This window comes from Episyrphus balteatus, chromosome 3, assembly GCF_945859705.1.
Source record: "Episyrphus balteatus chromosome 3, idEpiBalt1.1, whole genome shotgun sequence".
Taxonomy (NCBI): Eukaryota; Metazoa; Arthropoda; class Insecta; order Diptera; family Syrphidae; genus Episyrphus; species Episyrphus balteatus.
Genome location: NC_079136.1, coordinates 47,948,716 through 47,961,205, shown reverse-complemented (window position 1 = coordinate 47,961,205; position 12,490 = coordinate 47,948,716). Strand labels below are relative to the sequence as shown.

Below are 12,490 nucleotides of genomic sequence, written 5' to 3'. Positions count from 1 at the left end.
ATAACTAAAAATAACATAGTTTGAAGTAATTTATTATTAAAACTGACCAATTGCACTTGAGCCGACATCTTCAACAGCCATTTTAATTCTGATTGTGCATATATATTTTTTTTTTCATTGACATAAAGCATTCAGGTTTTACTCAGAATAAGTTCAGTCTATTTTTTCCGAGCTCGTAGTTCGTGCTCTGAACAAACTCTGAACTATTTTTGGACAGCAAATATACACAAATTTCGAGGCTCTGAACGCTTTAGCCTGGTACGCTGCTCGCGCTAAATTTTAGCTGAGATAAAATTCCCATACAAGTTATCGATAATTTGTATTGGGATCCATTTTAGCTCAGATAAAATTTTTCGATAATTTGTATGGGAGCTAAAATTTAGCGCGAGCAGCGTACCAGGCTTTTGAACAAAAAAGAAACAAGATTTTTTTTGACAGTTCAAACTCTGTTCAGAACTAAAAAAGAAAAACCCCATTTAAGTGTGTTTTTTATTACGCCCGGGCTAAACGGGACAAAAAAAATTGCAGTCGAGCTTAGCAATTCACATTTATGTTAAACCCTAGTACGCAGATCACCCTAAATTTTAGCTACATTTTTTTTTCTTATGTCGACTTTTCACGAGTCGATTTTTGACGTTCGGCGAAGCTCTTCGGCGTATGTCGATTCGTGTGAACGTAAGCCGCAGGTGACTAAAGTGACAACCCCAATAGAAGAATCCCAGTCGACTTTAGCCATTCGACATAATGTGTGATTTTCTAGCTGAATCTGCGCTATGCTTACTATGCTTGTTGTCAGTGTTATTGTACAAACACGTCCTTGATCAGTGGATCAGCAACTTATATCTTCTGAAATGGATGGTAAATCTAAGGTTTAGCACTGGTTCAAGGTCGTTCCCAACTAACATTTCAGCTTCGGTTAAGGTATTACAAAAGCTACATTTTAGCTTCTTTTAAACTTTAGTAAGGTTGTTGGGCATGGAAAAAGGAGAACGTTATACAAGTTTGACCCTCTATAAGAAGTTTAAACGAAGCTTTACCGAAGCTCTACAGAAGCTTTGAGATTTGACAGATAGCTTCGGAAGAGCTTGTATAGCTCTTTAATACATGTCTTATCGAAATAAAAAAAAACTACTACAAAAACAAAATATAATTCTTTTTTAAATGGTTTTTATTTGATTTTAAATCATGAATTTTATCTTTTAATCTGAAATTATATTATTATTCCATTAGTTTTTAGTATATCTATTAATAATAATTTTAAAAGTATATAATTTTTTTACCACACCCAGGAATCGAACTTCGTATCTGCTTGGTGGCAGTCCACCACTCTACGCACTCGGCCATCCTCGTATATTAATTAATGAAATCAAAAACTTAATCAGTTCAAATAGCAGAAATGTAAAAAAAATGTCTGAGCTAAATTATTCAATGTCAAAACCAAAAAGTGTCCCAGCTAGATTATTCAATATCAAAACCAAAAACCAAATACTAAACTTGGTAATTTCTGTAAATCTTCTATAAATTCATTAAGCAGGCTTTTCCGAAAACAAGCTTTTTTCGTTTAAGTTTCTTTAACAATATTTAAACAACTTATTAGAAGTTGTTAAACAAGTTCAAACTTCTATAAGAAATTAAATTCTGAAGCAAGCTCAATACAAGCTGTATAAAAAGTAGATCCTGCGAGATCTCAATTTATAGAAGCTGTTGTGCTAGTTGGGTTATGTGTTAAAATAGCCTAATCATTGCTTAAACCAATGTTAAACCACAGATAATCCACTGAAATCAGCAAATTAAATTCCTCAACCAATGCTGAACCACATTTGTACAACTGGCCCTTGAATTAAACGATTGGTTAGTGAAATTAGATGTTGCACGTCTGGCCTTCTCTCGCTACCAGAAGTTGAAAGTATTTTGACACTTACCAAACTATGGAAGAAGGACCACAATAGAAAACCTTAATTTTCTACTCCGAATATTTATACAATTTTTCATTCCTCTTTCTCTACTGCAAGTTACACCCTTTGCCTGAACAAATCGAGGGAAATGAAAATTTTTTCACAAAAATTCTCGACATGTTCTGGCACATGGAAAAAAAAATTATATCAATCTAAACAAGACCTTAAAAAATTTCACCAAAACACACACTCAACGAACACACTTTTCAACAATTCACAATAACAAAAATAATTCACTGCAAACCGGCCATAATTTAATGTAAATGTCAAACTGACATTTATGAAACACCCACGAATTGAAACAAAAGTGCACAAAGAACCGAAATTCAAGTCCACTGTCTTCGTCTTCTTCTTTTGCGAAAAAATCAAATCTATCAGTGAAAAAAAAACCGGAGAAAAACCTTTTTTTTCCACAGCCAAAAGTGCGTGGTTAAACCCCTCTCATTTTCTATATAAAACAAAAAACCCAGACAATAAAGTAAACAAAGAAATAATGTCTATTCAAATACACATCTATCAATTTCCAAAGAGGCTATCATAAACAAAAAAAAAAAATCCTCCTCCATTGCAAGTGCAAGTAGTAGATAGAACCAAACGATTAAATTATTGTAGGCGTATAACGAGCAACAACCGAACACCGAACGACGACGAACGGACGGGACAGACGAGAATCTATGTATATTCTATTCTACAGCCAACAACTCGATTGGTCTACAAATTCCAGGAAGTTTTTTTATTTTCTTTCTTTTGGCTTTTTTTAATGTAATTTTGTCAAGAATTCTATGAATAACTTGTTTCTTTGACGACTCCATGTAAAATCCAAAGATCTCTCGAAAGAAACTCAAAATTTTTCTACTTTAATTAAAGTATTTTTCATTTTTTGAACTCGATTGTGTGTTGTTTTGTTCTCGTGGGTGGATTTTTAGAGTTTTTCCTCGAGACGCAGCTGGCTGTTAAATCGCCATGTGGAAGTGTCACAAGTGTGGAAAGCCTGTCTACTTTGGTATAAAAATGTTTATTACTTTATAAATATTTAATTTAATTCATAAAATTATGTTCTTTAAAGCTGAAAGAAAACAATCGTTGGGCTATGATTGGCATCCGGAATGTTTGCGTTGTGAAGAGTGTGGCAAACGATTGAATCCCGGTCAACATGCTGAGGTAAGATTTATATCAATTAAAAAAAGAAAAACTATTAAGGGTTTAATGTGTGTTGCGGTTATAAATACATTTCTTAGGCAAAGTGACGATTAGTTGCATTTTAGTTGTATCATTCTTCTTCTATTCCTCCCTTATTTTGTATGCCTTTGTTAGTTTCTTGGGTTTAATTGGATGATCTGCTTAACAAAAAAAAAAAAAGGGAAGACAAAAAAAAGTCAACTTATTTAATAGCTAGTGACCCTAATAATTGTGTATCTGCGTATCTTTTGTTTGTCTTTTTTGTCTCAGAATCTTTATTTGTTTCGGAATCTTGCAAGATTTTAAATCAATTTGTGCATGAATACTTTAATTGATATTGCTCAGACATTTATCTTTTTCTTATCTATTGAGGCGAAGTTTTATTGATATACCAATCCATCGTCATTTAAATAAAGAAGTCGATTCATTTGTATCTTGTATTTGACCAATTTTGTTTTATTGATTCATTTTTGTTTTCTTCTACTCGGTTTTGATTTGAAGTACAAATTGAATATGAGTTTTCCATTATGTGGGTTCAAAGACCTATTAAGTGAGAATGTTTCTCGGTTAGAGTTGATTTGTTTTCTGATCACGTATCGTCTTCAAAGTATCTTCTTTTTAAGCTCCATTATTTTCCAGTGAATTATGACTAAGTAGGTACAGAGAATTATGGATAAAAGAAGTCATTTTTTTTTATAGATAACAAAAAAAAAATAAAATAAACTAAAAGGTACCTAGTTAATTAGTCTTGGGTGGCATGTCTCATGTTTATGTTTGCGTCAATTTCGCATGCTTGCAAATTTTGTCTGCCCTCATTGCCATAGATAGATGAATGGTCTAGTATTTTGTGTAGGTATAAATAAAATTGGATACTTCCATTTTTTATCTCATTTTGAATAATACATTTATCCGGCGCTCTAAAATCGAATCCTCAATCACCTGGAATTGGAGATGAACCCTTGTTTTGTTTTTGTTCTCCTCTCTCCTGAAATGACTATTTTACTTGCTGAAGCTTCAATGAAACCAAAAATACATAGAAGCGCAATCAGTGCTACTCATAATGAGCTCCTTATGAGTATTAGTCTAATACTAGCCGTGTTTTATTGGTACTCAGTATTTTACTAAGTAAACATTTTATGCTGCAAACAACAAAAAACGATAACTTTTATTTATTTTTTATAATCCTATATTGTTGAAGGGTCAAAAATGTATAAGTCTATAAAAACAGTTTCTCTGTAAACCAACAAATACAAAACATTTGTTTATCCTCAGCAATCATTTGTTGTTGTTTCCCGTGTAAAATTTTACTGAGCTAAGTACTGAGTTACCAATAAAACACGGCTACTATTAGATATAGTCTCCGGAAAAACCGATAGCAACACACTTTTCGAGCTGCTAGAACAGCATGTATTAGTTTCTTATCTTTTAAGTCTCCTAGCTTTGAAAGTATACTACCTGTTATGCTACAAAAACTGCTAAGAACCGATGGAGGGTATATTTTATGTTTTTATAAAATCTGGGAAGTTGAACATTAGCCACTTCTGTTTATTTCTGCCTTTTGGTACAGGAACAAAGTTTTTTTTTAAGTATTCATCATTTTGAATTGTAAAAAGTAATTGGCAAACGTTTTATATTACTGTTTGAGATATATTTGTTGCAAGCTTTTGGACCTATTTTCACACCTTTTTTGCTTAACTCGAGAGAAACTTTTGTACCTATGAGACCTTACTCAAAATCATTACTGTAGCAAGATTACTTCCACGTGAACCCTTTTTACAACAATTTTGCCTTATTTGATTTTGTGCCATAAACTCCCTCACTTTTTTTGTTAAAAATTAATTTATGGTTAAAAAAATTTCTCATCTATAAACAGAGTATTTTTTTTTTGTTTCCATCCTTATTTATTTAAGACTTGGAAGATTAAGATAACTCATTAATAGTCAATCGACTCCTGAAACAGTCTTTAAATGGGTCTAGTGGAACCCATTTTTTTTTTTACTTTAGATTAACGTCGAATTTTTCCATATAATGGTTTAAAAAGTGTACTTAGTGAAATGACCTTCCAAAAATAAAACTTTAACCTGTCTTCAAGGTATCATAACCCGATAAATGAACATTCTAAAAATTAAAATAATAAAATTTTGACCAAATCGGTAAGCTAAAACCGGGATTCTATTTTCTTAAACGCCTTCCTCTGTTATTTGACCTTAGGGTGAAAGCAAACGGCTGCTTAAATCGTGTAAAAGAACTTAGGGCTAGACCCTTGCTATCTTGCTACTTCCTTAGATAATGTAGCTCATAAATACCACTTTCCTTGATCCCACCTGAACAAAGCATATACAGGGTTACCCGGGTTAAGATAAAAATGTTTTGAGGGATGATTCTTGGGTATATTGTAAGAAAAAAACTGTTCTACAGTAACTCTCTATCTGCAAAGTTGATACCCTTTAGCGATGATTTAAGAAAACGCTTACTTCGGCATGCCTTTACTCATGTTAATGTTTATAACTCCGCTAATACTTATGATAAAAACTTCATAAATGTCTTGATATTAAGAAAAAATGCTATTCTTTGTACCTGCATATAAAAAATGTTAATATCTTTTTTAATTGCTCAGACATTAATTTTTAAATGGAATTAATTTTTGCTTACCCATGATAATTTATGAAGAAAACAATAATGAACAAAAATGTAGTTTACGCTTTTGCCAGAAAACTTATAGATTTTATGATATTTGGGAAAACCTGCACCAGGTAAAATCTCTAAAAAATGTGTTTTTTTTGCTTTAGTCAAAAATGGGTACGAATTAAAAATTTATTTTTGTAGTTTAAGTTATATGTTATGTTATGTATGTTTATCACAAGTAAAATATCGTTAAAGACTATTCACTATACTAAAAAATTGACGAATGTTCCTGAAGGCGGATCGCGTTTTTTAGACACGTTAGGATATCGGTAATGGAATCTATATCGTCGGCATAACGCCATTACTGCGAATGGGCAACGCCAAAACCGCGAATCTGCATTTTTGGACATTTTCAACTAAAAAAAATTTCCGACAAGTGTAAATTTCTTACCATTTGTTGTTTGGGGTTTTGGTACCCAACCATAAACTAGTCAGTAAAGCGTTTGTTTTTGTGTGTTAGAAGAAACCTATTCTTAACGGTTAGTTTAGTAGCAGAGCGTTACTATAAGTTACTCAAAAATCTGAACTCCTATTTCTCTTATCATCTCACCTCAAGTATGTACAATATGCAACAAGATTCCATCCTAAATCAAAAATTACGATCAGCATATTTTTTTTTTATTTATTTAAACCCTATTTGTTCTTTTGTTCATTTAAAATGTTTGCCTTATTTATACATATTTTTTATTTTTAGCATAAGGGAGTGCCTTATTGTCATGTGCCATGTTATGGCGCCCTATTTGGCCCGCAACTGTTTGGCCATGGTACTCGAGTAGAATCTCATAAGAATTTTGGACAAAAGGGTATCCAACGTGCCAATAGTAATGGTACGCCAGCGCTACCAAGAGATCATTTGGAATCAAAATTAAAGGTTTGTCAATGTTCTCGAATTGAGTTTTCTTTTTAATAAATTTATTTAATAATCCTTTTAGCTGTATAATCAATTTTATGACAATAAAAGCCTAGAGGTGCGTAGCCGTGAGGTTAACAATAGACTGATACTTGAAGGTGCTTTACGAGTATATTGGGGTGTGCAAGGTGTTATCCATTTAAAAGAAGATGACGATCAACGGACTGTTGCAATACGTAAAAGAAATTCTGGACGTTATTCGACCAGTAGCACTGTTGAAGCGGAGAATTCTGATAAAGAAAATGATGGAACTGAATCAGTTGATCCAGCAACAACGACAACAACAACTGGAGGCGGAGTAGATGACCTATCGACAGATGTTTCTTTATCAGATAGTATGACTTTTGATTCGTGTAGCTTAAATGAGTATCCCCTGTCTGAGGAAGCAGTAACGCCGACAACACCAACAGCGACGCAATCAACATTAACAACCACTACGGGCAGTACAGCATCAACACTTCCGTCTAAGCTTGAGAGTATTAATAATTTGGAATGGGATGAAATTGATGATTTATTACAGGTAAGAAAAAACAATTCTTATTCAAGGAAGAAGCATTTTCAAAAACATTCATTTTATTTTTCAGGTAGAACGACGATTTAGTGAGAAGGATAAAATCTATGAAACAATGCCAGTCAAGTTGCCATCATCACAATCTTCTAGTGAAAGTTCTCCGACCAAGAGTGCATCAGAGCAAAGTAGCAGCAGTACCACAGAAACATCTTCCGACAACTTTATCACAGCATCGGCATCATTGGGAACAACTACAACTGAAACAACAACGACCAATCCAACCACTGACAACGATGATGACACACTCAAACCAATGGACTTTGAAGATTTCAAACGAAGTATCCATCAGGAATATGTGAATGGATCAAATGATTTTCCAGAAATTAACGAAGACACATTAAAGAAAAACCAACCAATTGATCCATCACGAATAAATGATTCGTTGAAACTTTACGGTGAGAATGCAATGAGCAAGAGTTTTAATTGCGAACAAGCTTTGCGCTCTATTGATCCATCGATGATCAATGACACTCTTTGCAGAAGGGTTGTTAGTGGAATTGAGCATTCGTCGGCGAGGAATTATGCTCTGCAGAAATCTGGTTCGGCAAATATGAATCATAATCATAATGGTCGATCGGTTTTTGAAAAAGGCATTAATCGTTCAAAGTCAGGGCCGACTTGTTTTGAATTTACCGATAGCGAGGATGAATCTTCAACTTTGAAGCCACGCAAGCCGTCGACAATAAAACGCAGCGAACAGCGATATGTAAATATTCGCATGGATTGCTATCCGCCCAATCATAGTGACAACGACACAAGCAGAGGAGGCGATACAAATAGTTCTGATGTTGCGGGTGAGCTAACAGCCACAGAGACGTATATTAATGGCCAACAATATCATGTTACAGAAGATGGGGTGGTATTGCGACGACCGCCAAGGACTGGATCGACGGCAATTAAGAGGAGGTCAGGCAATAAGAGGTAAGTACAACTAGAGAGTTAGTAACTTTATCTTGTTCAAAATATCGCTAACCCAGGATGAACTATGAACTTAACCATTGCTTCCAGTTACGCTTACTAAAATTTTTTGAATGAGCTCCTAGTGCTCTTAGCTCTCAAGTGGTTGTGGCTTTTTTACCAGGATAATGACGCTTCTATATGTAATAATGCTCATCACAGCACACCTGAGAGACTGATATGGGCTGATCACTGATTAGGTCGTTGCCAGTCACATAAAATAACGGACACAATTTTGTACACTGCAGCGAAATATTAAGACAGAATTTTCAGAGTGTTTTGTTTTCTCGGATGGAGCATGCAACGTCATATTGTACCTGTTTTATGTTTCTGACAACGTTATATCGTTCCCCTTTAACAAACATTTTGACTGGAAGGCCAACTGCACCAAAATGATCTTAATTCTTCTCGATATCTCACTTCTTGTAGGTCAAGTAAATGGATTTTCTGGTCCTTATTGTAGAAAGGCAATCGAAGCAGAATGGATGTGCTCTTAGCAACAAATTGAAGATTTTAGCCATTTAGCGTGCTGGTCAAGAGTCAGTGCAGAAACAGAATCGGTCTAGCTACTAGTTGTCGGGAAATTTCGAGGTGCTGATTATACTTCTTATCACAGAATTGAGATTTTAGACACATTTTTTATTGTCTGTTAATTTGTGTTTGCCTCTTCGTAGAGCCTCTTTTTGTTGGCGAAGATCATATTAGCTTTTGTATCCAAACACTATTGAATGCCTTTTCGATATCAAGTTAGCATCCGATATTAATCTAGTGAGATTTAAGACCCACGGTGAAGTTTTTAAAGTTGGTGGATTGATTTTCTCGAAATTTAAACTACATAATAAGATCTATGTATGTTGTTTTCGCTGTAGAAAAATTTTACTCGCAGAAGGGTAGAGTAGAAATTTCCCCAAAGTTTGTTCTTCTACGCAAAAGCGAAAATTTTTGCAATTTAAAATTTGGAAGGAAACTGTTCTTAAAGAGAGACTGTAGACACTTATAGTACTATACTAAATGTGTTGTGTAGAGTTCATAAATATGATATTTACCTATTTTTGTTCTCTTAGCACCTCCTGTTAGTTATTATAGTCAGTTCTTTCGTTTCTTTGTAGGCATTTCCTTAATCTTTATTATTTTAGTAGAGATTCTCGATGTAAAAGACAAAATGTTCCTGGAAGTCTTGCACCATTTTTGGTTGACAAAAAGATCTGGTACCGCTTCCTCCAAATTGTCAATAGTGGTTTTTATCGCTATTCCGTCCATAGTAATAGTATCCATTGGGTGCTCCAAGTCTACCATCGCAAGATTTTCTACAAAATCTATACGTTTCCTAAAGTTTTGTCAGACGATCTGTGTGCATGGACTGGCTTACAAAAAATGTCTCTTTTCCTAATCAAATAACTAAGATCCCACTGAAGTACCATAACGTCGTCAAAACTACGTTTCGGTGAAAAGATAGTTCTTAAAAAATCCATCTTTGTTTTCTTTGTTGCACGCATACTTCATATAACTATATGTTAGTCGGTATTGGTCGTTTAATAGAAGATTCCGAGACTCTATTGTGTTTCAATGGATTAACGCTTCTTTGTTACTCCGATGGGGTAATGGATGTGAATTGGCCGATTACTATTCTTGTGTCCCTATTTTCTGGGAATATGACACGTGTGATTGCTCTTGTATCCGATGTTGATTTTGGTTCAGTATTTTGGTTCAACAAATTTAACCGTGTAAAGATGGCAATACTTTTTCAGCCATCATATAGAAACCTTTAACCTTGTTTATTTCTTTTTATTAATGGCATTTCGTTTCATTTCTAGATCTCGTACAAAGCTCAAGCGTCGTTGCTCCATTAATGGTCATTTTTATAATCGAGAAACATCGTTTTTTACACCACCCTATGGATCACAAATGAGCGTATGGGTGACATCGTTGGTTACAACACAAGAAGTTATAAATCTCATTTTGGAGAAATATAAAGTGGATAGTCCGGCAGAGAATTTTTCACTTTTCATTTTGCGAGATAATGGAGAGCAGAAACGATTAAAGGATACAGACTATCCATTAGTTGTTCGTATAATGCTTGGTCCACATGAAGATGTAGCTCGAATGTTTCTAATGGATGCTCAAAGGACTCAAGAAATAAGGTAAAATCACCATCAATAAAGTGTAAACAATTTTAAGAAATTCATTTCAAAAATATTTTCAGCAATGAGGTTGCTCAATTTATCAACCTCTCCGTACCAGAGTGCCGTGCAATTTTAGATCGCTACAACGATGAGTTGGAGCGTGAAATCGCCAAAGTTAGAGAAAAGTAAGTAAACAGTTAAAGTTTTTGGACCTAGAATTGTATTAAAATATTTGTTTATTTCTTTTTAGATATGCTGAATTGCGTCGTCGCATTGTCAGTCGTATGGAATCTCTAAAAGTTCGTTTATAATCTCGTCAAATCAATATAATTTAGAATTCTCGAAACTCAATTAATTAATGTTTCGAAATTTGAAAGGAAATCAGAGTATTTACAGACAACCTAACATTTTATATTCAAATATATTCCTAAATAATTGTTGTTTTCACATACAATTTTTACATAATTGCATATTTTATATTTAATTTTTACTTTAAACTATGTGATTCCAGTTTAATTTTTGATCACCAAAATTGCTTTAACAACAACTATAGTTTGTTTTGAACTTTAATATTATTTTTTTTGTATGGTTAAGAGTATAGTTTTTGATATTGATTTTATCCTGAGGGTTAATTAGTGAAGTTTTAGACTGAATCAGAGAAAAAAAAACTTTAAGTATTATAAAAAAAACAATATATATTTTGTCTTATGATAATGTCTTTACAAAATTTGCACTTTCTCACACATACTCGCGTTTAATGCGCATGTAAAATAAATTTGATAAATCTTCTTTTTTGGTGTTTAGTAATTTAGAAGGCAACTATAAAATGTAGCGTTACCTAAAAAATTACCCCAAAAATGGTATTGTATTCACAAATTTGTACTCATATCTTTTTTCAAAATTTTTGAATCTCGATATTATGTTTTGAGGTTGTTTTTATTTTTTGTTTAGTTTAATAAAAATTAAAATAAAAATAAAAAAATAATTAATAGAATTTTTAATAAAATTTTAAAATTAAATTGTTTTTTGTTTAAATTTTTGTTTGCTTATTTTTAGTTGAATAACATATCTGGGTAGTGAAGAATTAAGATTTTACTTTCTTGGACAAATTTATTGTTTTTTAGTCCCCCCTTTATTATAACCACACTTCGGGCTAAAAAATGGGTGCAAAACTTTTGAAAAATATTTAAAGTTTACGATAAAAAGAAATATTGATGAAACGTCATGAACATTTAATATTTGTTTCATTTTGAACTGAAGCTCATTTATCAACAAAATGCAACAACAAAAAGGTCACCAAATTCCACTATATAAAAAGAAATAGCTTTACAACGCAGTAACATATATTCGCTTAGTCGTTGGTTAGCTTAATAACGTTCCAAATCTTAGATTGGTGATCCAGATTTAAGAGACATCTTTTGCAGATTGGAGCGAATAGATAAAATGTTTTACTTCATTAATTTTTTTAACTTTCATAAGTTTTATGGTGAGAAAGATTTCAAACCTGAGTAAATAAATTTTTAAAAACGCAAATTTTACAACTTACGCAGCAGAATCTTTAAGTAAAGAACATACGAAAAGTTGAATTTTGGTTTTTCTTAATAGTTACATCTGTAATATTAAGGTACCTAAATTGTAAGTAAAACATTCGTGAGTAATCCCCACTTAAGGTCTAGAAAACCTTTTTGTAAGGAATTTTTGTTTTCCTAAAATGATTTGCATTAGGTACATTCCTATAAGGATTTAATATTAATCTTTTAAAAGTTTTGTTTTGCGGTGGAAACTACTTGTTTTTAAAAACTACAGTTTATACAAACCTTTTCCAAAAAACTATTTGGGTAAATGAAACTGAACCGATTTATACGAATTTTTGAAATTTAATTTAGACATGTTTTATGAGAACCAAACAATTTGGATAAGTCTTCTGAAATCTTTTTGGTTTAAATCAAAAGCACCATATAATCAGCACGACAGCATTTAAACACTTTTATATTCAAATGATTTATATTTCTTTTAATTTATAATTTAATTAATTTACTATCATTAAAATTTAATTTAAATAAAGAGTTCTATTTGAAAAAAAAAACAAGAAAAAAATAATGATACAAGT

At 32.7% G+C, this 12,490-nt stretch overlaps 1 protein-coding gene across 1 annotated transcript; it reads left to right on the top strand.

The window, feature by feature from the left end:
- The first annotated feature begins 2,251 nt into the window (after positions 1 to 2,251).
- On the top strand, positions 2,252 to 11,321 carry LOC129914693 (serine-rich adhesin for platelets). Its single transcript, XM_055994034.1, has 8 exons — positions 2,252 to 2,958; positions 3,022 to 3,116; positions 6,514 to 6,690; positions 6,752 to 7,249; positions 7,314 to 8,221; positions 10,072 to 10,398; positions 10,461 to 10,565; positions 10,631 to 11,321. The coding sequence occupies exons 1-8, from the start codon at positions 2,919 to 2,921 to the stop codon at positions 10,689 to 10,691; spliced, it is 2,211 nt and encodes a 736-aa protein (XP_055850009.1). The 5' UTR covers positions 2,252 to 2,918; the 3' UTR covers positions 10,692 to 11,321.
- The last annotated feature ends 1,169 nt before the right edge of the window (positions 11,322 to 12,490 follow it).